Source organism: Capra hircus, chromosome 10, assembly GCF_001704415.2.
Source record: "Capra hircus breed San Clemente chromosome 10, ASM170441v1, whole genome shotgun sequence".
Classification (NCBI taxonomy): domain Eukaryota; kingdom Metazoa; phylum Chordata; class Mammalia; order Artiodactyla; family Bovidae; genus Capra; species Capra hircus.
Genome location: NC_030817.1, coordinates 72,958,969 through 72,984,335, shown reverse-complemented (window position 1 = coordinate 72,984,335; position 25,367 = coordinate 72,958,969). Strand labels below are relative to the sequence as shown.

Sequence of the window (25,367 nt, the reverse complement as noted above, 5' to 3'; positions counted from 1 at the left end):
CAACAAAACTTTGCTTCAACCTTGAGAAAGGGACAGAGAGAGTGACATCTTGGCTTTCCTAGTCCTGGGGAAGAAAAGGCTCATGGGAAGGAGTTGGAAGACATACATGTATGTGTGTAAAGAAGCACAGAAAGCTCGGGGCTGGTAGAAGAGACCTTCTTAGCTTAGCAAACAGGGGATACACTTGAGATCCTGGGTGGGGATGAAGATATGCACAGCTCAGGCCTGCCCTGCAATCTGGGAAGGAAGATGAGGGCTGCTTGCTGCACCAAATGGGAGCAGGGGATCGTGAGCACATGCCTCAGCTTCCTCCTCTGCAAAAAGGGACGAGAAAAGCATTTGTCTTTTAGGGTCACTGCGAGGATAAGTGTGGGAGCGCATGCAAGAGCACTGAGGACAGCGTCGGGCACAGAGACCCCCAGACTGCTGTTATTATGTTGGCAATATTACCTCGCTGTTCTGGAGGGTGGAATTGGGGCAACTGAAAGGTGATGAGAGAAAACAGAACAGGTGAAAGAGAAGGTGAAAATCTGGGGAGTCAACCTGTCCTGAACGTTGGCTTCTATGCAACCAGAAGCCTGCAGAACAAGAGAGCAAATATTCACACAGATTCCTTCTGCAGCTGCTGGACCTTAGGGCGGACACCTCAGGCAGGGGCCCTGCAAACCCTCTTCTACCCATCCTTCTCTGGGAGCTGGCAGAGATGGTGGCGGTGTGCATTTCTCCCCTGAAACGGAAATATTCATAACCCCCAACTCCTATTTCTGTAAAGGAAAGGGTTTTAAGAAGCCACTCTCAGATGTAAAACCTTGTTCTACAAAGAGCTGTGACAAGCAGAGCCCGCAATCTGACCAAAAGGCCAGAGGCAGGCATCCGCCTCTCCGGCCATCTCCGTCTTTCCCTCCCCGGCTCTGCATGCAGGATGTCTTTGTTTCATTTACACCTCCAGCCAACATCGTTCAGATTTGATGAGCTACCCAACCTTCTTCCTCCCGACTCTTTCCCTCTCATTTGGAGCCGGACCTCCGATTTTCGCATCCATCCTTTGTTTGCCCCCAGCCTCCGGCTCAAGGATTTCAGCAGGGCGCCCTCCCCGCTCCCGATCGCGAAGAACCCGTCTGTCTCGGGTGGGCGTCAGGCTGAGGTCTGAGCTGGCATCAGCGAAGCACTCACCGAGCTGCAGCCGGAGGAGCCTGCCGCGGTCTGGGCCTCGGTGGGGGTCGGGCGAGAAGCGGGGCGATCTGGGTCGCTCGTGCGTCACCTCCCTCCTCATTTTAGCCCCGCCCCGTCCCTCCTCCAGCAGGTGGAGGCTGCCTGGCCAGGACTCCCCAGCAAGGCAACCCAGAAGCCGGGGGCCTTCCGCCCGCGCATTCCACGTACACATCTCCCCGACGCCCTCTTCCTCTGTCGACCCCTATGGAAGTAACGAACCTTTTCTCAAGCAATTATCTAAACAATGCGCTAGATGCCTCCCCACTTCTGTCCTTCATTCGCAATAGCGCACCTTTAATTTAGCCACCTTTCAGCTTTTTAAACGTCTTTTAGCTTTAAGACGAAACAGGCACTGGAGCACCGATAGGAGAGACAAACAAAAGTTGAGGCCTTAAGAACCTTTAATGATGGCAGTGATCAGGTATATTGAGTGCCTACAGAAGACTTTTCATTGAGCAGGAAAACTATGGAGATATTTAATACAAGATGCTCTAAATTTCTGTTAAAGTTATAATCCAAAACCACAGGAAAACCTCTAGGACTATTAGTTCTGATTGTTATCCCTAAAATTCCACACCAGCTATCACGTAAGATTTCTTTTGCCTGAAATCATTCTCTCTGCACATCGGAAAAAGTATCCATTTTTATTCTTTTCAAACACAAGAATTGATATGTAAAACCATAGGATGAATATAAGTATTTCAATTTCTTTCATCAAGACTGGGGATGAGTAAAGTACTTGGAGATCTCAGAGTGAACACCTTGATGAAGTTAGAATCCAGAATTCTGTATCCTTGTTCTGTCCCCAAACCCATTATCATCTACAGCAACTTTACACAATGAAGAGGGGCCTGCAAAATTCATCCGTGATCTTTTGGTTTGAAGCCAACCTCCTTCCTAGTACCTTTTCTTCCAGGGATGCTTTATGCTTCCAGCTTTTTATTTCAGTGCATGCTAACAGCGCAAAATAACAAATATATTGTCCATTGGTTCTAGGCTTAAAGACCATGCTGGAGTTTAATATTTATTATTCACACATAATGAGAGCTTTTTCCAATTCTAAATTTTACTTTAATGTTTCACTATTATCTTCATTTTGTGCCTGGTAAAACGGAAATGCCATTATAATTGGCTGCCTTTGTGTTGAATGGAAATCTGACCAAATACACTGTTCATGCTTCATGTGAAATTTTATATTCTAAAAACAAAACATCCTGGGCTTGATGATTTTCAAAATCTTGTATCAAAAATTTTTAGTGATTTTAGAATGTTGCCAAGCTATCTATTAAGTTCTATGTATAACTGTATTTTTTGTTGCCCATAATAACCAAATTAGTATTAGATTTTTATTTACTTGTAAGAATAAAATGAAAATAGGTTTTGGAGTTACCGCACATGTCCAGACTTTTATGTATGTTTGTATATCATATGATTAAATATCCCCATGAGATTAAAAACATTATCTCTATATTGTCTTAGAAAAAATGAAAACACAAATACTAAATCAAGTCTAAAACTCAACTTTCCCAACTCTCCAGTTACCACATCTCCAAGCTTTGCACGTGCATAATCCTTTACTCTGTACTGCAGCTTTCAGCTAACAAAAAATGGAGTGACATGTGGGTAGGTTTTTTTTCTTAATAAATATCTTTTATTATTAATCTCTCAGAAAATCCACTGATTCCGGTGATTTGTACAGTTAATTTCTTGTCTTCTTACTGAATTAGGCTTCCAATTCAACATTTCACCTACTCCCATGGAAATCAAAGGACATTAATATGTTTTTAAAAATAAATTAAAAAAAAAAACTGCTTGCAACAACAAACATCTCAGAATTTAAGAATATTTTCTATATCCACTTACTATTAGAAATACCATCAACAGAAATGCATACCTGTATTAAAAACCTGTTTTGATGTCAGGTAAACATGATGTTTCTATCTATAGATTTTAGTCTTTATATAATAAATAATACTTCCTAATTCTGAGAAAGGGTCAATTCCTAGGTAGTGATTATAGAAATAGGAACTAGCTTTTAAATAAGATGTACTGCTATCAAGGAGGACTTGGTAAAGCAAACCTCTGATGACTTTCAATTCCTCCCACATGTTCATGCTGCCTGGTGGTTCTGAGTGGTGTGCAGTGTGGTTCTGTTCTGCCCTCGCCTTTGACTGTGGCATTCTAACACCTGACCTGCAAAACTGTCTTTAGTGATTGATTCTGCATGCATATTCCTTCTTCTAAAACTTAGATACACTCTACTGTTGATAGTATTCTGTCCTTAAAACTTTATTATTTCTAATAATTTAAATATCAATTTAGATAGATAGCTTGACAATTCGGATCAAATTCTAAAAGGTACTTTGAATTTCATTAGAGTCTCAGGCAAGTCATTTTCCAGAGTTATCTTTAATGCCTATGCTAAATAAATAACATTTACATACGACAAAGCCATCACAGGTTCTTGTAAGAATCCAAGGTAAATGTACAGAGGCGTATCAACCACTTCAAAGTCTAAAACCAAGCATCTGCATACAAGCAATCACTCTGATTAAAATCTTCCAACCTTAATTACTCCTTCTTAAAAAATTTTAAATTCTATATTGGACAAAACAGATACAAATGTATTTGTGCAAATGAACTTTAAAAATATAGTATGGCTTAAAAGTCATCTGTTATTTCTGCAGCCTCATACTATATGAGCACACTTGAGTCATCGTCATTCTGCACTGGCCATTATTCTTAGTTCAAGGGAACACACTGTCACATCTACAGGCAATATAAACCTAATTACATCCAAAAGGAACAAAGGATTAAAATGCTATTGAAGCAAACTTCTAGGGATTTTTAAAGACACTGAACATTAATGGAATTTGAGAAATAAGATCTGCAGGGCTTATCTCTTCCTCTATGTGTTGAGATTTCTTGGAGAAACCTCATCTGACCTAGGAGTAACAAGAAATCAGCACAACTCACTCCATTCTATCACACGTTAAAAAATAAAATTCATCCAATTTTCAAAAATTAACTTCTTATAAACCCAGTCAACAATTTCTTTAAAAAAGTAAAGTGTAACCTCTGCTTTAAGAGATCACAATAAAATTAAAGACAGCTTAAATATTGCCATAATTAAGAAAAACAAGAATTCAAGTTCCTTGTACAATGAAATTAAATTCATCACATAACAATCATCCTAAGCTACAAACACATCAATTACCTTGCAAGTCATATCACCAATTGATAATTTTATATACATTAATGACAAGTACAACATTTACCAATTATAAGTCAACAGGTCTACTTGTTGGTAGTAGTTGAACTTTTCCAATAGGATTTTTTGGAGAACCTTTATACCAGATCCTCTCTTTTTCTGATGGTTTTCTAAGGACCCTGCTGCTTACGCCAGGGGGAAAGACCTTATCATTACTTACAGTAGATCTTACCATATCATGGTTTGTTAGATCATCCAAGGGAACCTTAATTTGCCTATTAGACATCACTTCTTGTTTACAAACTCTGGTGGACCCAAGAGAAGCATTCACAGAGTGTGAGTGCCTCTTCATTTGTAAGAAAGATGTAGAAGTTACCTCCATGCTTGATTTTGAAATCATATCAATATTTGACTGCTTGCAAGATGACTTCTGTTCTTTAGGACCTGATCTGGCACATGGATGGGAGGAATCTTTTGTCATACTTTCTACACAAGAGGGAAGAGCACTCTCACAGCTCACTGATTTAACCAGAGGAGAAGCAGTATCACCAAGACTCACTAATTTACGCCTCGGAGGTTGTCCACCATACTCCAACAAAGAATTGATTCTTCTCACTGATTGACGGACAGGCGTACGCTGAAACTTAAGAGGTGACTTAACTTTTGTCCTATTTGGTTCATTTAAAGAGAGCCTGTTAAACCACTGTATGTGGTCTGAAACCCTTCCATGCTCTGTCATTTGTAAACATTCAGAAACCGTTTCATCACGTGTTTCCACCAGTGACTGCTGTTTAATGATTCCCCCAGGACCAGGTTTTGACAGGTTTGCGCTACTGCACGTGCTCTGTTCCAAGGAAGAGGTGCTAGCCACAACCTCCCTAGAAGCTGTGTGTTTCAATAAGTTCTCTTCAATCAAATTTTCATGCTCCTTTAATTTAGTATTGAGGGTATCCCTTGGGGACTCTTGTTTCCCTACATGTTCATCACTGCGCAACTCCTGCTTGCTTAAATAATCTGTTGGTATATTCAAATGAATGTTGTTTTCTAGTTGTATCTTCATTTGAGTTGAGTAACATTTTATAGTGGCTTCTCTATCCGATATTTGAGGCTGATGTAGTGAGAAGTCTCTTTCTGAAAAGCTCTCTTCATCGTTACTGGTATGGTGTCCATTTGATTCTATCACAGTCAAATTAGTTTTCAAGAGATTTTTCTCTGGGCTACCTTTGGTAGAAGATGTTTCATTGAATTTTACTTTCTCCACATTAGTTAATGATGACTGCTTGTGATTTATCAATGCATGAAGATTACTTCCAGATTCAGAAAATGCTTTCTGAATTTTCACCACAGTTTCTGTGGTCAAGTTATTTTCATCACCACTAAGAGAGCTGCCAGTTATGTTGTTACTGTGCTTACTGTGTACATTAGGAGGGGTGAGCTCGTATGAACTAACAGGGGACTTTTCAACCATCATATCAGGCTCCAAAGAAGAGTTCTCCACCTCAAGAGTTCCATCTATTGGAGAAGCTTCATTTCCATCTACTTCTTGAAAATCTGAATTACTAGGTCCTATCCAAGATATGCGGTAATTTGTTCCACTTAGTCGCTCTGGAGTTAATAAGTTTCCCTCCGACTTACTGATCTTTTTCGAACCTAAAATAAAGCAGTTCAGTGTTTTTAAACTTATATTTGACTTACTTTTGAAATGTTATTCAAATACATGATAAATGAAATACTAAGCATTTAATTCCAATGAATTAGATTTGTATTAAAAATAAATTTTTATGATATATATGTATGGCTGAGTCCCTTTGCAGCTCACCTGAAACTACCACAACATTGTTAACTGGCTATACTCCAATACAAAATAAAAAGTTTAAAGTGTGGATAAAAAATAACAAGTCAATACAAAAAAAGTAATTTTTTAGTGTATAAATATTAAACATTTTTGTAATTACATTGTAAAGATCCAACTGTTCATACAAACATACACTCCAATTCAAATATTTTCACTATTCAAACATGATTTTTCAATTTCTAGAACAGTAAAGTACTTAATACATTTTATCATTAAAAAAGCAACTAAAGGTTATATGTCAATTATCTCAATAAAACGGAAAGAAAACTAAAAAAAAAAAATTAAAGTAGGTTTTTGGGGTACAACTCTACCAGTATCATGTAAACATACCTTTCTTTGTTAATCTTTCATCAGTATCTGGGCTAAAAAGCAGACCTGTTTTTACAGAGTCAATCCTATTTTTTAAACTTTGTTGATTTGCAAGTCGTCGACCAACATTTTCAGATCTATTGACACCAGAACACTCATTCTGTACAGAAAAAATTGAAAAAGTTTTGGTTAAGAAATAAACCTAATTAATTCAAAATATTAAGACAAACTATTGTTTTGTAGTTATCAAAATCCTCTATAGCTAATTTTTAAAGGTAGATATATATAAATTAGGAATAATTTTATAGCAAACAATATATTTGCATACATACTGATGGAAATTATAAGCATTTGACTGGCTGTTAGTAGATATATTATGATCTAAAATAAAAACAGCCGGATACATTAACTTAAAAAATCTTTTTGTGGTGATTATGTGCCCAGGACTGTTCACAAGAGTGAAAGAAAACAAAAACAGACCAAAATCTTACCCTCATGAAATTTACATTCTTGATGGGGAGATTTAGACCAGAATAAGACAGACAATAAATTATAATGTACAATATACAATACATAAGATGAAAAGTGCTAGAAGGAAAAGTAAAACAGGGTAAGAAGGATATGGAGTGGTGAAGGGTCAGGGTATAATTTTTGGGGGCCGGGGGGAGGTACAATTTTAAATACATTGATCTGAAGATGATTTGTGAGTAAAGAACACAGAGTGAGAACGTATAAGGGGAATGGACACCCCAAGGAGAGGAAAATGCCACTGCAGCCCCTAAGGTTTGGCACATTCAAGAAACCACAAAGAGGCAAAAGTGAATGCAGTCAGATGAGCAGGGAGGAGAGCTCCAAGAGGGAGGCCAGGGACAGACCATGTGGGACACTGCAAGTCAGTGTAAGAACTTTGACTTTTTTTTTTTTCCTGAAAGTGAAGCAGGGAGCCACTGGAGGGTTCTGAAAAGAGGGGTGACATAATTTAACTCTGCTTTTTAGGGGATAATTTTGGCTCTAGTATTACAGCAAAGTAGAAGCAGGTAGTAGGAACTTATTGTAGTAATTTACGTTTTACATGACATAACTCAAAAAGTTAGAAATAAAGTGCTATGAAAAGTGGTCAGTCTGGATAGACTCTGGAAGCAGAAGTTAGACAGGATTCCCTAATGGTTTAGATGGTACGTGTGAGACAAAGTGAGGGGTCCAGAATGTCTGCATGGTTTTTGGCCTTAGTGCTTGGAAGAATAAGTTCCCATAACTGAGATGGTAAAGACTGCCGGTAGACACATGGGTTGGAGAGACAGGGAGGAGTAGAGAAATAACAGCAGTGAAGAAATGCATCTCGGGAGCTCTATTAAGATGTCAGTACCTCCATTTGGGAGGTCAAATAGGTAAATGTTAAGCAGTCAAGTTGTTCAGGAGAGCAACTTGGGCTAGAGATACAAATTTGAAGTCCTAAGTAAATACACGATATTTAGTTAGAGCTGATGATCACCTTGAGTGAGCGGAGTGAGAAAAAATCCAAGGGCAAAGCTTTTTGGGTACTCCAATATAAAGGAATTAGAAAAGTAGCTGGCAAAGAAGGAAGAAAATCAAAATGTCCTTGAAGCGAGGAAAGAAAATATGTCAAAGAAGAGCAAGTCATTAGCTGGGTCACATGCTGCTGATGGATTGAGTCCGCCTGTTTGGGCAGTGCTGAATTCATGAGTAATCTTGCGAGGTCTATTTCAGGGAGAGTTTGGGATGAAAGCGTCACTGGAATTGATTTCAGGAGGATAGAAAAGGAGGAACTGGAGATCAAGTGTAAATGCTTGGTATAAAGAAGAGTTGAGAACAGGGCAGGAGATGGAGGAGAGACAGGGTTAAGAGGATCTTTTAGCATCAAGTCTTCAGCTTTACACTAATATAAATAGCAGCGAAATGGTGAAAGACACTTACTCCATCTTTGCTGTTTTTCCCTAGATTAAATTTCAAACGAAGAGATCTTCGAACCTTTTCTTTACGGCTGATTTTAGGAGAGAAGCAGCCTGCTTTTCCTGATTCCACTCTAGAAAGAGTGAAATTAAAAACATCAGTTTACAGCATAAGAACTAGAGAAATGCCTACAAAATAAAGTTTGAAAGCCCAGAGCAAATCACACTGTTAGTAACTGAACAGAGTAATAATTTTTTAGGTTTAAGATACCATACATGAACACACTGTATCTGCATAAAAAATAATCTTTTCTGTTGATCACAAGAGTTTAGTCACTTATAAACCAGAATCATTAGACTAGCTTTTTATATTAACAGGAAACTTAAAAATTACCCACATCAACATAAAACAGGATTTTAAACAGGCAAAATGGACTCAAATTAGGAATCTTTCTCTGAAGGATAGGCCCTAGATTAATGAGACTATAAAAGCAAAGGGAATTTAAAAAAATTATTATTCAAATATGATTCTCAATAGAAAGACAAAATATTTTTTAAGTATATATATCAAATTTTACCGAACCTGGATAACTTACCTGCAAACCTTTTTGCTTGCAAGCCTTTTACTTCGCCTTAGCACATTTGTACTGACCAAATGGTTTCCACTGATGGCGACAGGAGAGAATGAACTCTGGGATGACCCTTCCGGGCTTGTATCACAGTGAACTATAAAAACAACCACATGTGACAGACCATACATACTTATTTTCTTTTCAAAGTATAAAATATTAACAGCAATTAGATTTAAAGTCTTAATTTCCACTTCTAAACAACAACAAAATCATATAATTTTTGGTTAGAATCTTCAAGGGTAAATAACCCAAGTTAACTAAAAAAGAAAAAAAAAGTATCAATTTCTTTTTAGTTGCCAATTAAAGGTCAGATTCACCACTATTTTTATATTAGAGTTTTACATTAAACTCAGTACTTACAAGGGAGAGGTGGGCACTGTTGCAGATTAGAGAAATAAGCTTTTGAGACAGACTTTGAGTTTGTCCACCACTTACTAAATGGCTGTAGGCTCTAAATTTGGATTTTTATGGTGAATATAAGTATTGCTATAATGTATATAAGATGTCTAGCACAGAGCCTGGTGCATAAGATTAATTAATGCCATTATCAAAAATGAACTACTGGAAAACAATTTAGTGTCTGAGTATGCAGTATGCACCTGCTAGCCAACCTGCTGTCTATCTGACTCTAGAGTGCAATTTGTCCAATATTTTTGACAAAAACTGATGACCCATAACACACATCTAACCACATGGTTACTGCTATGTTCCATGCTAACAAATGGAGGTTACAACAGCTCATTTTGATAAAGTTATTTAAGACTGTATCATGAAACCAACTACAGTGAAAAAAATTAGGGGAAAAGTATTATGAGTTCTGAGCAAAGGCTCCAAATACATTTGACTTGTGTTTGGATATTGCCCAGGATACACTCAGTGAACATGAACCCTCTCAACCTTCTGCTGGTACTGATGAAGAATTTACAAAGGTCCCCAGAGTTTTCCATTACAGTGACTTTTTGGGTGCATTTGCCTTAAAAAAAAAAAAAAGCTTGGAGGCTATAGGATATATCAAATGTGACTCAGGTAGCTTTATTCTGGGGTCAGGAACTTGGAGAGAAGGAGGTTTGTTTCCTGGGGAAGATACTGTATTGCTAATAAACAAAGGCAAAAAGAACTCCGATGCACATCTGCTAATTGGAAATAGTCCTCCAAAGTGGAAAACACTCTGAACATTAAAAATATACTAAGTTAAAGCTTGTATCTCCAACCTGTAAGCACTGGAAGAACTACAGACATAGCTTCAGAGTTCTTATCATTACACTTTAATGAACCATAGAGAACCTGAAGGACTACAGAGAACAAGTTGCTAATCTGTTCATCTTTTAAAATAAAACAGACAAGCAAAATGTAAGGCTTTTGGAAACAAAACGGAGGCTTTTGGGAAGAAGACCTCATAATCCAGCTAATAGATTCAAAGTAGAACTCTTAACATTGTCTGAAAACAAAGACAATCTAAAAGAATCTGAGACCACTCACATTTTGACTAAATGTGAGACAAATATGAGATGGAAGACTCTGGGCTTAGAGCTTCATTTCATTTGGGTTGATCATAGTTTAATATGAGCCAACTTGTATTCTACATATACATGTTAAAGGAGCCAAGCCAATCCAAGATCACACTAACAATCCAAGATCACACTAAACCTGGTATTCAAATTAGTATGATTTTATTTTTCTCTGGAGGCTCTGGTTGGCCACATTAGGAACTTGCAGTTCATTCAGAATAAAATGACTGGGCTGGTAAAGGGATGTGGAATCCATGCCATAAGGAACGGTGTTAAAGCTAAAGGCTTTTTATAAAAGCTGCTGCTGCTAAGTCTTCAGTCGTGTCCGACTCTGTGCGACCCCATAGACGGCAGCCCACCAGGCTCCCCCGTCCCTGGGATTCTCCAGGCAAGAACACTGGAGTGGGTTGCCATTTCCTTCTCCAATGCATGAAAGTGAAAAGTGAAAGTGAAGTCGCTCAGTCGTGTCCGACTGCAGCCTATCAGGCTCTTCCGCCCATGGGATTTTTCAGGCAAGAGTACTGGAGTAGGGTGCCATTGCCTTCTCCTTTATAAAAGCTACTTGAGTATAAAACTAAAAATACTACCCATCCCCCCAGCTAACCCACAATGATTACATTAATGGTAACACCCCCACTCTGAATTCAGAGACACTCAAATGCTGGTGACCTCAATTCAACAGAAGGCAGCAATCTAGTCACAGCCATAGATCCAGAAGTAACTAAAGTAGAATTCAGGATATTCAATCAGGTAAAACCTGAGCTCCGGTACTATTCCTATTCACAGCGACCCATAGCTTTCAACAGGCAAGGCAGTAAAACACACACACATACATGTTAATTATACTGAACCACATTGTCTATTTTAAAAGTTAGGGGACTTTACAAAATCCAGAGATTTGATAAAACAGAGAATAAAATCTGCCTCCTAAAGGAATTATTATGAAATAGCACTTTGTCCAGAATAAGCACTCATGTTAATGTTTATAATCCAGTTATACAAATTCTATTTGTTACCTGATATTGGTGTAGAACTGCTACTGAAGAGATTACTTGGCAACAACTCAAAGTTAAAATTGTGCTTGATGGACTTCCTTTTCTTACTTGAGAAACCATGAGAATCTACCGGCAGTTTACGCTTAGCATTTGGTGTAAGAATTGCTGGTGAAATGGATACCTGGGCTGAAAAAAAAATGTTTTTTCTCCCAGAGTTGATAAAAATACAAACACTTCATATAATTTCTTCTTCTAAAGCTATTACTTAAAATTAACCAATAATGGGGGGATGTTTACATTAGCATTATCAAAAATACATTAATAACTAAATTAATGCTATGTAACTACTTAAAAAGTCAAATTATAAAGAGGCAAGATTCTTAGTAACAGCTGAAACAAAAACTAATCTAAATATTTTTGCTTTTCATAATAACTATTAATCAATTAATCTCTTCAATCTGAAAAATGAAAACAATCAAATTTTCTATTACCAGGTTAAATAATTTTAGCCACAAGCAAATCAAAATGAAAAACTGGAACAAACACTAATAATTTTCTGGTTCTAAATGAAAATGAGATTGAGTTTTTCAGTCTCACATGTTCAGTAGCATCCCACTTGCAAATGGAAGAACATGACTTAGAAGATCACAGATATAACAACAGACTAAAATTCTGCATATGTATGGATGGCTGAGTCCCCTCGCTGTTCACCTGAAACTATCACAACATTGTTAACTGGCTATACCCCAATACAAAATTAAAAGTTCAAAAGAAAAACAAGAAAATTAAAACAAACAAACACAGGCTAAAATAAATTCTTACCTATAATATTAGGTTCAACATATCCAATGTAATTATATATGTAATCACATTTTTATCCAATATCATAATACAGTATTATAGTACAATATCTCCACTAAAAATTACACTTGGAATTGATTAAACCTAATAAATCAGGTAATTATTATCACAATTAATTTCTGTATAATATACATGAAAGTGTGAAATTTAGTTGTTCAGTCATGTTTGACTCTTTGTGACCCCATGGACTGTGGCCCACCAGGCTCCTTTGTCCGTGGGATTCTCCAGGCAAGAATACTGGAGTCGGGTGCCATTCCCTTCTCCAGGGGGTCTACCAGACCCAGGGATAGAACCTGGGTCTCCCACAATGCAGGCAGATTCTTTACGCTCTGAGCTAACAGGGAAGCCCATATTGTACATATATAAATGTCCAATTAAATAAAAATATATAATACCTACCAATTCTTTCCTGTTGAGGTGTAATAGAAGGTGTCCTGTTAGATTTAAATTTATTTAATGCTCCACTAACAAAATCTGAAATGCAAGGCATATATAATATAATCAATTATAACATCTGCCTATCTTTCATCAATAACTCATAAATAAATAGGAAAACATTAAATACAGAATGAACTATAAAACAACTAACTACAATGTATAGAATGAATACAATGTATAAAAGAGTATAGAAGAGGGTATCATTACCTTTTGAGGAAGGGAAGAAATGGCACCAAGAGAGAAAGCTTGGAAAGGGAAATAAAACCTTGTAGGTGTTGATTAGGTAGAAGGTAGAATTCAGGCTAGGTGACTAGCATAAGAAAAAGCATGTAAGAAAAAACCAGAATGTATGTATACTAGAAGCCAGGAGTTTGATACAGCTAGAGCAACTAGTGAACAGTGGATATGGTTAAGAGATAAGTCTTGTGTGTTAGGAAAACAAGGCTGTATATAATTTTGAAGAATCTGAACTTCTCCAAAGGGAAAAAGGAACAAAACCATCATTTCTGCGCTGTGACAGCAGTATGATACATTAGTTGGGGGTAGGGTGTGTGTGTGTGTGTGTGTGTAAGCCTCCTTGGAGATAGGCAAACTAGCTAAAGGTTCTTCTAAGTATGTTATTCAGTCATTCAACAAATATATATTTTGTACCTATTATGTGTCAGACACAATGAAGATACAACAGTAGCCAAAATATGAAACAGTGACCTTTATGAAACTTTCTATTGGAGGAAGCAAATACTAAATATAACAAACAAATAAATACCTATTGAAAAATGGGTAAACAGCGTGAAATGCAAATATTAACAACAGGTTAAAATCGTGGAGTTAGAGAAGGTATCCTTGAGGAAGTGGTATTTAAGGTGAGACCTGAAGGAAGAATGGGAATTAGCCAGGCAAGAGATGAGGCTCTGAACTGAGGTAGGTCCTGTGGAAACAGAGGCAGTAATAAAGGTATTTACAAGATCAGAGTGATAAGACTTGGTAGACAGTAGGATATGGGAATGAGAAAGGGGCAGATAAGAACACATAGAATTCTAATTTTGATGACTAAGGACAAGCCAGGACAACAAGCCAGGACAGATTGGAATGACATGACATACTCAAAATATTTAAAGATAAAAACTGTCAGCTATATTATTCAGATTAGAAGGAGAAAGAGAAGCTGAGGGAGTTCATCAGTGCTAGACCTGCCTTACAAAAACGTTGAAAGGAACTCTTCTACCAGAAACAAAAGGCAAAAGTAAACAAAGCTTTGAGTAAGAGGATAAACAGTCTCAGGAAATTGCAACTCCGTATCAGAATAAGTTGTCAAACAATTCTATATTAAAGGTTAAAGGGAAAAAAGGCAGTAAAACCACAGCTACTTCAATTTGGCAGTGAACACACACCATAAAGGTATAATCTGAGACAACACAAACACAAAAGGGGAAGAGGGAAAGGATGAAACTCACACAAGCAAGTGAGGCAATAAGATGCTACTGGCAGAAAGGGACTATTTCATCCACAAGACAATTTATAGCAACTTCACAGTAACCACCAAACATGAATCTAGAGCAGAGACACAAAACATGAGAGAGAAAACAGAAAAACACCATGGAACAAAATGGAAGACAGAAACACAAAGAAAAAGAAACAATGGACAAATAGAACAGCCAGAAAAGTTTTAGTTTAGGCAGTACTAAGTTTTCATCTGCTAATAATCATCCTAAATGTGAAAGTGAAAGTGTTAGTCCCTCAGTCAAGTCTGACTTTGCTACCCCATGGACTATAGCCTGCCAGGCTCCTCCGTCCATGGAATTCTCCAGGCCAGAATACTGGAGTGGGTTGTCATTCGCTGCTCCAGGGGATCTTCCTGACCCAGGGATCAAACCCAGGTCTCCTGCACTGCAGGCAGATTCTTTACCATCTGAGTCACCAGGGAAGTCCAAGACTACTGGAGTGGGTAGCTATTCCCTTCTCCAGGGGATTTTCCCAACCCAGGGATTGAACCCAGGTGTTCTGCCTTGCAGGCAGATTCTTTACTGTCTGAGCCACAATGTACATGGACTGAATTCACTGATCGAAAGATACAGAGTGGCTGGATGGATTAAAAGACAAAACCCAACTATACACTGCCTCCAGGAGACCTACCTCAGCTTTAAAGATAGATACCAGCTCAGAGTGAAGGGATGAAAGGTGATACTCCAAGCAAATGGCAGCCAAAAGAAAGCGGGTAAATGCAGGCGTATGTGCCTGCTCAGTTGCTATGCCGAGTCCAAGTCTTTGCGACCCCATGGACTGCAGCCCACCAGGCTCTTCTGTTCATGGGATTTCCCAGACTAGAATCCTGGAGTGGGTTGCCATTTCCTTCTCTGGGGAATCTTCCCGATCCAGGGTTCAAACCCATGTCTCCTAGATTAGCAGGCAGATTCTTTACCACTGAGCCAGCAGGGAAGCCAGAAAGAGTCCAGAAATAAACCCATACATATATGGAAAATTAACTTATGACAAAAGAATATAAAATACAGAGAGAATAGTCTTTTCAATAAATGGTGTTGGGAAAACTGGACAGTCACATGCAAAAGGAGGAAATTAAACCACTGTCTTACATTACAGACAAAAATCATCAAAATGGATTAAAGGCCTGAATGTAAGACCTGAAACCATAAAACTCCTAGAAGAAAACATAGGCAGTAGCCTATGTGACATCAGTTTTATGAAAGGACAACCTACTAAATGGGAGAAGATATCTGCAAACCACATATCGGATAAGTGGTTAATATCCAAAATATATAAAGACCTGATACAATTCAACAACAACAACCAAATAAAACAAACAACCCAGTCAAAAAATAGGCAGAGGAACTGAACAGACATTTTTCTAAAGACACACACATGGCCAACAGGCACATGAAAAGGTGTCCAAAATTATTGACTATTAGGGAAATGCAAATCAAAACCACGAGACACTACCTTACAACTGTTAAAATGGTTATTATCAAAGAGGCAAGAAATAACAAGTGTTGGGAGAGGATGTGGAGAAAAGGGAGCCCCCATAGATTGTTGGTGGGAATGTAAATTGGTGCAGCCACTATGGACAACATTACGGAGACTCCTCAAAAAATTAAGAATAGTAGTATCCATTATATATGTACATACTACATCTTTATTATTCATCCATTGGTGGATACTTAGGTTATTTCCTTATCTTGGCTATTGAAAATAACTCTGCTATGAACATAAGGGTGCATATGTCTTTTCAAATTAGCGTTTTCATATTCTTTGGATAAATACCTTGATATGGGATGGATCATAAGCATTTTGTTACAGAACGAAGAAGGCACAAGGAAAAGCTACAAAGAAGGCCAGAAGAAACAGAAGGTGGGAATACCATACAAGCCAAAAGATTCAAAAAAGCAACGGGACAGTTAATAACTTCTGTTTTTTATGTGGAAACACATTTCAGGCAAAAGCAAACTGCCATACCTCCACAGATGGGACTGCCATGAGCACTTACCTCCTACACTTTGTCTTCGTTTTCTCTTATAGTCACCAGGAGTTTCGTAATCGCCTTCTTCAAAGCCTTCTAGCGATGGAGTAGCACAGAGACCATCAATCCCCAACATAGCTGGTATCTTTTCTAGGATAAAATCTGGAACATGCCCTAGATGAAAATGTTCACAATCAAGATTTTTCCTCTAGCCCCCCTCAAAATGTTTAAATAGTACATAACCACTTCCTAACAGTTGTCTTGGGAGCTCACTCAGAAAAAGCTGGGATCTCCGTCATTTAAACAAATTCCATTACTTAAGAATGCAGCTACATCTTACCGATATCTGATGCATAATCAATAAAAGTTTGTACTACTGCAGCCTGTAATCGTAGCTTTTTTTCTGTGTTAGCAGACATCTTTTCATGTCCTTCACTTGTCTGAAGAAGATTTGGTGCAAATATTACAGCAAGATTGCTGCTATCCATCTTATTCTCACTGGACCTTAAATGAAAAAAAGTTTTATAAGATGGAGTCAAAGATAAAAATACAGAGTTAAAATAACACTGAGCACATTCTGAAGACCTCTCACTTTACCAGTTAAACACAAACCAAGATACAGTTACCCCTCACCTACCCATCTACATGACTGACTTGAAATAAGACAGAATCAGAGATACACAGCCTCTGTGTGCTTAAATATATGTCATGAAAACACTGCTACCCCTAGGGTCCACACTTTTTCCCCCCTCACAAATTGAACACATTTCTTTGATTTTCACACACAGAAAATTCAAAGTACTGAAGGCAATAAGTATGTCTAGAACAAACAGGCTCAATGACAGCCAGGAGAAGGGACAAATTGAAAAGCAAACCACAAATATTTTAAAAACATAGTTATCATTAGAAGCCATTTAATGGCCTCAGAATCCTATAGCACTAATAAGCCATTAAGGCATTCACAATGGCAACCCCAAGACAACAAGGAAATATTACATATTTTTCATTATACAGGATATACTTCTTATAGTAAGGAAAAATATATTTTTAAGAAAAATTTCTATTCCAAATGAAATTTATTATCATAAGGGTATATCTAACTAGTTGAGAAATTAAACTGTCATCTCCCCAAAACTTTTATTTACTACTTACCTAAGAGAAACTTTCCTGAGAAAGTTAAAGAAGTATCTTAATATATCAATTGTGTGGTCAGCCATAAGACAGGAGAGCAACAATGTAGCTTTATTCTTCTCTTCTGTTTTTAATTGTTGAGCTTTGAAAAGTGCTTCATGCAAATCAGCTGGGAGAATGGGCTCTGGCAATTCCCTAAAAAACTGCTTAAGAAGTCCCGCGGTATCACAAGGAGGTGCAGAAGACAGGCATCTTTCACCATGATCAAGTTTATTCTAAAATAAATATAATCATTTTGAGCACTCTGGGGTTTGAGGGTTTAACACAAATAAAGTATCCTTCCTTATACTCTAAAGAGCTTTCTTGAACAAATTTCTCTTAACTCTTGTTTTAGTATATATCAGTACTTTTTAGAAGGCTAAAAACAAAATTTTAAACGAACTTTCATTTCCTATCATACACAGGGACAAGGACCATGGGTTTGAAAGTACTCTGTAAATTTTTAAAGCATTATATAAATAGCTTGATTGTGAAAATCATTTCACAGCATATATGTATATCAAAACGTCAGGTTGTATGCCTTAAATATATGTGAATTATACCTCAATTTTTTTTTAAAAAAGCATTATATAAACGATATACACTCACTTTGGAAAAAGGTTCTTCTGTCATGAAAAAAAGCTATTTGCAAACTCAATTTCTGTCAATAATTCATGTAATAATTCTAAATATTTCAATCCTAAAAACCAAATCAAAGAGTGCTACAAATATAGTTCAAGTATATGCTTACCTTTAGTGCTTTTAGACGAATAACAGATCCTGATTTCCTAAAAAGCCCTTCTGTATGAACATGCTCTTCTAAAGACGTGCAAGCATCAACAAGAAAACTAAAAGACAGAACTCTTTTCAGGTGGCAAAATGCACAAATCGTCTGCAATCAAACTCATCCCCATTACTCCATCAAAGTCACTAATAGCCTCTGCCCTGCCAAATCCAGAGTCAAGTCACTGTCTTTATCTTGCTTGATACATGACCACTCTTGACAATCTTGAAAATACTTTTTTCGCTACACTTATTTCCTGCTGTCTGCCTGACTGCTCCTTCTCAAACTTTTCTGGTTTTTCTTTTTCTGCCAGACTTCTTCATCCTAATATCACCCAGAGCTCCAAGGCCTTCTCCTTTTCTTTACCTATTCTCTTTCCACAGGTGATCTTGCATGACACACATAGCTTAAAAAACCTAGCATCTGCACATTTGCCCCAAAATAAGTTAAGGTTTTTTCCCTCATCAATATTACCTCTTAGAAAGTCAGATAAATTGATCCCAGTCCTTACAACACTTATGTTTTTAGAGGTGTGTGCTCAATTTCTTTATACTGAATAATTTTTAACAATCAATATTGGCTTTATATGCTTAGTTAACAGCTGGTAACACGAATTTGAATGGAAGTCAGCTACAAGAAAATGAAGGCATTCTACTGATGTAGAGTGGCTGAAGGTTGCAGAGTTATTGACAGAAAAGTTTTCTTTTTAAAGCAGGCAAACAAATTACAACAAAGATTTAGTCATTATTACTAGGGACACGGGGCTTCGCAGATGGCACTAGTGGTAAGAATCCCGCCTGCCAATGCAGGAAACATAAGAGAGGTGGGTTTGATCCATGGGTTGGGAAGATGCCCTAGAGGAGGGCATGGCCACCCACTCCAGTATTCCTGCTGGTATAATCCCATGGGCAGAGGAGCCTGGCGGGCTACGGTCCCTGGGATCACAAAGAGTCGGACATGTCTGAAGCGACTTAGCATGCACACACACACTAGGTTTATGACTGCAATTCTAAATGTTGAATATCATCATAAAAAGGCCTTTCATAGGCCATCTAAAAGGCAAAATACTAAGTGGTTACCTCATGAAGACAGTGAATCTACAGTGTGAGTGAGGGAAAATTGTCCTAAGGCAAAAAGGTGTTCAAAAGCTTTTAGAGAATGCATCAACTAAAAACTTAGGTTACTGGACAATAATAGCCAGAATGAACCTTATTTTGAATAGAGGAGAAATGAATTAGTAAGAGCTAAGGTAGTTTGTTTATATTATGCACTTTTAAACTATTTTCTTAAGAGGTAAACTTCCCTTTTAATTTCTGATGCAGTTAGTCCAAAAGGTTATTTACAAATAGTGATATAAAAAAGTTCATGGGTTAGATAATTTATATTCACAAATACCCCAAAAGCTTGAATATTCTTTTAGACAACATTTCTAAAACAAATAATAATAAAAATTATAACTGAATTGGTAGTTTAGTATATCACTATCAGAACAGCAGTGAAAAGACTGATAGAGAACCAAAAATTCTTGTTTCTAACATTTATTCAATCCTGAAAATGAATACAAATTAAAAAGTTAAAATATGAAAAATTTTAAAAAGAAAACTTTTAATCTGGGTAAATGTTGAGAAATAAAATCATTTGCTAGTTCCAACTAATTGTGCGCATCAATTAACTATTTATTTTCATACATTCAAACAGTAGTTTGAAATATTTACTCTTCATTTCAAACTTTGCTCACCTTGGAATATGTCCATATTCTGGTACAACAGCCTGGGGCAATGCATTTAATGCTACTCCAAATATTTTACCCTAGAATGACAAATTCAGTTACTCTAACACAAATATTAGGCTCAATATAAGCTTTCTTAAATACTAGGTAAATTTAAAATTAAAGTTAAAAATTTTAATTTAAATAAAATACTAGATAAATAAAAAATTAAAAAATAAAACAAGATAGCAGAAATAAACTATTAGTCAAGACAAAGAAAACAATTACATCAAGTGCATTTGTTAAAAAGTAACTTCTGGATACTAAGATACTAGGTGCTGGGAGTACCAAAACAGTCACTTTGCCCTTAAGCAAGGAAGCAAATTCCCTCAGTTTCCAATCCCATAATGGAAAATTAATCCATTTAGTGTTCAGTCAGGAAATTTTTACACAGAATTTGGCCCCAAATACTAACATTTCTGGAAAATACTACAAGCTCCTTCAGTAACTACATATAAATACTGACCTTAAACTTTCTATTGGTCACTTTATAAATATTTACTAACTTGAACAGAAGACCAAATCGACTGACCTGACCCAGGGATTGAACCCACACATCTCTGGCGTCTCCTGTGTTGGCAGGCAGAGTCTTTACACTGCGCCCCAGTCTTTACACTGGGAACCCTTTCCACATTACTGGAGAGTACTAAGCAAACTGCTCTGAATATCGAAGGAAAGGATTTTGTAAACAATTTAAATTTTATTTCACACTTTGAAAACCATTTTTAAGAAGTCACAATAGAATGTATTACGTTCAAATGTTAATACATGTGAAGATCCCAAGAGTATTGTACATCCATATGTTGACTGAGTGTGCTTACCTCTGAATAAAGAATCTATCACTATCTTTGGGCATATATTCAAACTTCAAAAATGAGTCACAGTTTAAGAAGGCTGTAGCAATATCTTGGACTTGAATTTATTTTTAATTCAAGCCTGTACATGTCTGCTTATATAAAATTAGATTAAGTGGGCATACTTAATCACATTATGTTAATTTATTTTAGATACATCTGCTCCCCCGAATGCTCTTGAAGCACTTAACATTTTAAAAGCATATTATTAACATTTAACTTTTATTTACAATAATAAATCATTCAGGGAATTTCCTGGCAGTCCAGTGGTTAGGACTCACTGCTTTGAGTCCAGGTTCCATCCCCGGCGGAGGGAACGAAGATCTTGCAAGCTGCATGACATGGCAAAATCATTCACATTCTTAATGATCTGACAAAATCTTACTAGTCTTTTCTCAAGCATCTGGTTCAATTTAATAGATGAATACAGAAAAGAGCAACAGAGTTCCAGAAAAACACCTACTTCTGCTTCATTGACTATGCTAAAGCCTTTGACTGTGTGGATCACAACAAAATGGAAAATTCTTAAAGAGCTGGCAGTACCTGACCACCTTACCCATCTCCTGAGAAACCTGTATTGGGTCAAGAAGCAAAAGTTAGAACCACACAAGGAAAAAACTAACTGGTTCAAAATTGGGAAATGAGTATGACAAGGCAGTATGTTGTCATCTGCTTATTTAACTTCTTTGCAGAGTACATCATGCGAAATCCCGGGCTGGATGAATCACAAGCTGGAATCAAGACTGCTGGGAGAAATATCAACAACCTCAGATATGCAAATGATACTACTCTAACACCGAAGCTGAAGCTCCAATACTTTAGACACCTGATATGAAGAGCTGACTCACTGGAAAAGACCCTGATGCTGGGAAAGACTGAGGGCAGGAGGAGAAGAAGGTGACAGAATGAGATGGTGGAACAGCATTATGGATTCAATGGACACAAGTTTGAGCAAATTCCAGGAGATAGTCAAGGACAGGAAGGACTGGACTGCTGCAGTCCATGGAGTCAAAAAGAGTTGGACATGACTTAGCGACGGAACAACAACAAAAGGAACAGAGCAGGAAAGAGGAACAGAGATCTGAACCCTGGGGAAGATCCACGCTTAAGGAATGGAAGAAAAAGGGAGCCGATGAAGCAGATGGAAGAGGGGTGGGCAACTGAACAGTAACAACAGCCACTCTGACGGCACAAAGTGAAGAGGAACCAAAGAGCCTCTTGATGGGTGTGAAAAGAGGAGACTGAAGAAGCTGGCTTGAAACTCAACTTTTAAAAACCGAAGATCATGGCACCCGGTCCCATCACTTCATCGCAAATACGAAGGGGAAAGGGGAAGCAGTGACATTTTATTTTCTTGGGCTCCAAAATCACTGCAGATGGTGACTGCAGCCATGAAATTAAGACGCTTGCTCCTTCGAAGGATAGTTATGACAAACCAAGAGAACGTATTAAAAAGCAGCAACATCACTTTGCCAGCAAAGGTCTGTCTAGTCAAGCTATGGTTTTTCCAGTATTCATGTACGGATGTGAGAGTTGATCCATAAAGAAGGCTGAGTGCCGAAGAATTGATACCTTCAAACTATGGTGCTACAGGAGACTCCTGAGAGTCCATTGGACTGCAAGGAGATCAAACCAGTCAATCATAAAGGAAAGCAACCCTGAATATTCATTGGAAGGACTGATGCTGAAGCTGAAGCTCCAATACTTTGGCCACCTGATCTGGAAGAGCTGACTCATTGGGAAAGGCCCTGGTCAAGGACTAATTTCCCACATGCTACAAGGTGCAGCCAAAAAAATTTTTTTAAGGAAAAAAAAAATTATGTTAGTATAGGCAACCCCTTATTTGGGTAAATCAGAATTTTCTTGATACTACATAAAGAAAATACAAAAATAAATCATATGAAGAAGCTGAAATTTACAAATGTCATACATACCTAGAATTGAGTTGGTATTTTTTTTTGTTCATTATACTCAATAATTGACTTCACAAATAAGTGCTATAATTTAATCTCATAAAATAAAACTAATAACATGCTTTTAAAATTTTATTAGAACACCACTTACAATATCATCTTTAAAAAGATGCCTAGCACTTTTCGTAAAGAGTTCAAAACTCTCATTAGATAATAAACACCAAAGAGCTTAAGAAATCTAGTACTTAAATAATTACCTAACATGTTAGATCTCATAACACAATGATCTTCTGTATTTCTCTACTTTATTAGGGTTTCTAGCATGAATACTAATTAGAATGTAGACCTCTGATTATCATAACAACTGGCTGAATAAGTAAGTGGCATGTGACAGGTACTGTGTTCTAGTCTTATCTACAAATCTTATTTTTTGACTCCCCCAATAACTCAAGGAGAGATACCATTCCAATTTTATAGAGTAGGAAACTGAGGCTTAGGACAAGCAGCCCAAGATCACACCCCAAATAGGAGGAGAGCAGGAATCAAAAACAAATCAAAGTCTATCTGACTCTAAAAGCAAAGTGTCAGTTTTCCTTAGAGGTAACAAAAAGAAATATGCACACAAATTCTTTCACACACTTACAAACCTACTATATTTGAGATCTTAAACGAAAGTACCATATAATTAGATGTATGTATGTATATATATATATAAGGTATATATTTATATTTAGATATAAATCTAAAACAAACTCCTTATATGCAACTTATTTTTCACAATGAAATTCTTCAGGATTCTGTACAAATATTAAAATCTCGTTCAAAATCCCCTTACCTCAACCACCCACAAATCAACTGCTTCTGAACCATTCCACTGTGGTTTCTCAATTTACTCATTTAAAGACTATACCTAATGCTGTCACATCTCATTTACTGGTTCATTTAGAAAATGTACTGGTATCCCTCGTCCCTCTCCAAATATTACTCAACAGTGGTGAAAGGCTGTCTCCCTTTCCATGTGCAACTTGTTCAAAATACAGTAAGCTGGCAATCTCTGGAGACATTCTTAATTGTCACAATTGGGACACGCTATTGGCCTCTCGTGTGTAGAAGCCCATGCTGCTAAAGATCCTATGATGTACACGACAGCTAACCCCTAGGCCCCTCAAAGAATTATCTAGTTCAAACTGTCAATGTTACTAGGGTGGACACACTTAAACATATTCTCTTTTGGATCCATACAGAATGAACATTTTAGCATGACCTGGTAATAAGCGATGATACAGAATGCGCTCCCCGCCCTGGCCCACTTTTAAAATCTAAACCTCTTTCCCCAGAACTTACCACTGTTTCCGTGGTTGCTGTTTCCTGTCTCCTGCGATCGCACTGCGCACGGCCACCCTTGACCTTAATTCCATAGGCAGCCCGAAGCTGCTGTACAACCGCCAAACGCACCAGCCTCTGATCCCACATCCCGGACATGTCGCTCACTTTCCGAGGTGCGATCTGAGTCCTGACCCTCTTTCGCCACCAAGTCTTCCAGTTTCCAAACACTCTCAGTTTTGCGCTCAGCTCCGCTGCCTTCCGGCCGGGTCTGACACTCTTCCGGCCCCGGACCCCAGCCACTTCCACGGCTTTTTCCTCGATCCTCTATACACTTTCACCGACCCTTCTCTTAGCTCTGTGCCACTCACCTTTCCTTCACTTTCACTGGCCTCCTTTCTTGTCACTTAATTCTTTCAGCTACTTACACAGATTTCTCTTCTTTCTCTCAGATCCTTTCAGTTCCTTGCAGCACGCCTGTTACCAGCTTCTCACTACTTCCAGCCACTCTCTTCCAAACCTCCCTCTGTCCTCGTCTCTCTCCGAACAGTAACTACCCTTCTCGCCTTCCTGACCCCAGCAGGCTCAGCTGAGCGTCTATCCCTGCGACCCCAAGCCCCCCACCCTAGCCCAGCCACCGGACCAGCCGGCTGCTCAGGGGCCTCTCCCAGTCCCGGTCCCCGCCCGGGCTGGTGGGCGCCGTCACCCCGTTTCACAGGCTGCTCCTACCCTCCCCCATCAGCCTGCCGGCTGCCCCGGCCAGCACATCCCGGTGCGCTTAGTGAAGTCAAGCGACCCTCCGCATTCCTCCGCCCCCACCGCCTCTGCAGACACCGCAGGCGCCGCGGCCGGCCCACCCTCGGTTTCAGCCCAAGCTCAAATGGCAGCGCCAAATAGCGCTCCGCGCTCTGATTGGTCCGCTCCTCTTTTCAAAATCAGGACCCCGGAAGGTGGCCAGGAGCTGCCTGTCCAGGGCGTTACTGGGTTACCGGCCCGGGGAGGGCGACGGGGTTGGCCACGAAGGGTGTGGAGGGCAAAACTAAGAAACACAGAGAGAAAAATGAGTTCCACTTGCTCTTTCTTAGCCATAATTTATTGGGAAATACTGTCTATTGTGTATTTTAAAACACCTGGCCTGAACCCGACATAATG

At 38.2% G+C, this 25,367-nt stretch overlaps 2 protein-coding genes across 4 annotated transcripts in view; both read right to left on the bottom strand.

The window, feature by feature from the left end:
• Positions 1 to 1,279, bottom strand: part of SCG5 (secretogranin V) — a 55,098-nt gene extending 53,819 nt beyond the window's left edge. For all 3 annotated transcript variants that reach the window (XM_005685459.3, XM_005685461.3, XM_005685460.3), the window contains exon 1: positions 1,174 to 1,279. The gene's annotated coding sequence lies outside the window, so the exon portion shown is untranslated. The remainder of the gene's footprint in view (positions 1 to 1,173) is intronic.
• Positions 3,603 to 25,091, bottom strand: ARHGAP11A (Rho GTPase activating protein 11A). The gene is made up of 12 exons (XM_005685462.3): positions 24,237 to 25,091; positions 20,096 to 20,166; positions 18,325 to 18,421; positions 17,556 to 17,809; positions 16,744 to 16,907; positions 16,431 to 16,577; positions 12,893 to 12,967; positions 11,654 to 11,818; positions 9,094 to 9,223; positions 8,523 to 8,631; positions 6,609 to 6,747; positions 3,603 to 6,073 (listed from the first exon to the last, which is right to left on the bottom strand). Exons 1-12 carry the CDS (start codon positions 24,372 to 24,374, stop codon positions 4,494 to 4,496), a joined length of 3,069 nt encoding a protein of 1,022 aa, XP_005685519.1. The 5' UTR covers positions 24,375 to 25,091; the 3' UTR covers positions 3,603 to 4,493.

Bases quoted from the DNA above. Each gene is read 5' to 3' on its own strand.
- ARHGAP11A (XM_005685462.3), bottom strand. From the start codon at position 24,374: ATGTCCGGGATGTGGGATCAGAGGCTGGTGCGTTTGGCGGTTGTACAG. The intron at 12,968-16,430 runs GTAAGTGCTCAT...CTTGCATTTCAG, and splicing joins ACGAAGACAAAGTGTAGGAG to ATTTTGTTAGTGGAGCATTA. The intron at 8,632-9,093 runs GTAAGTTATCCA...CACTCTTTCTAG, and splicing joins GCAAGCAAAAAGGTTTGCAG to AGTGGAATCAGGAAAAGCAG.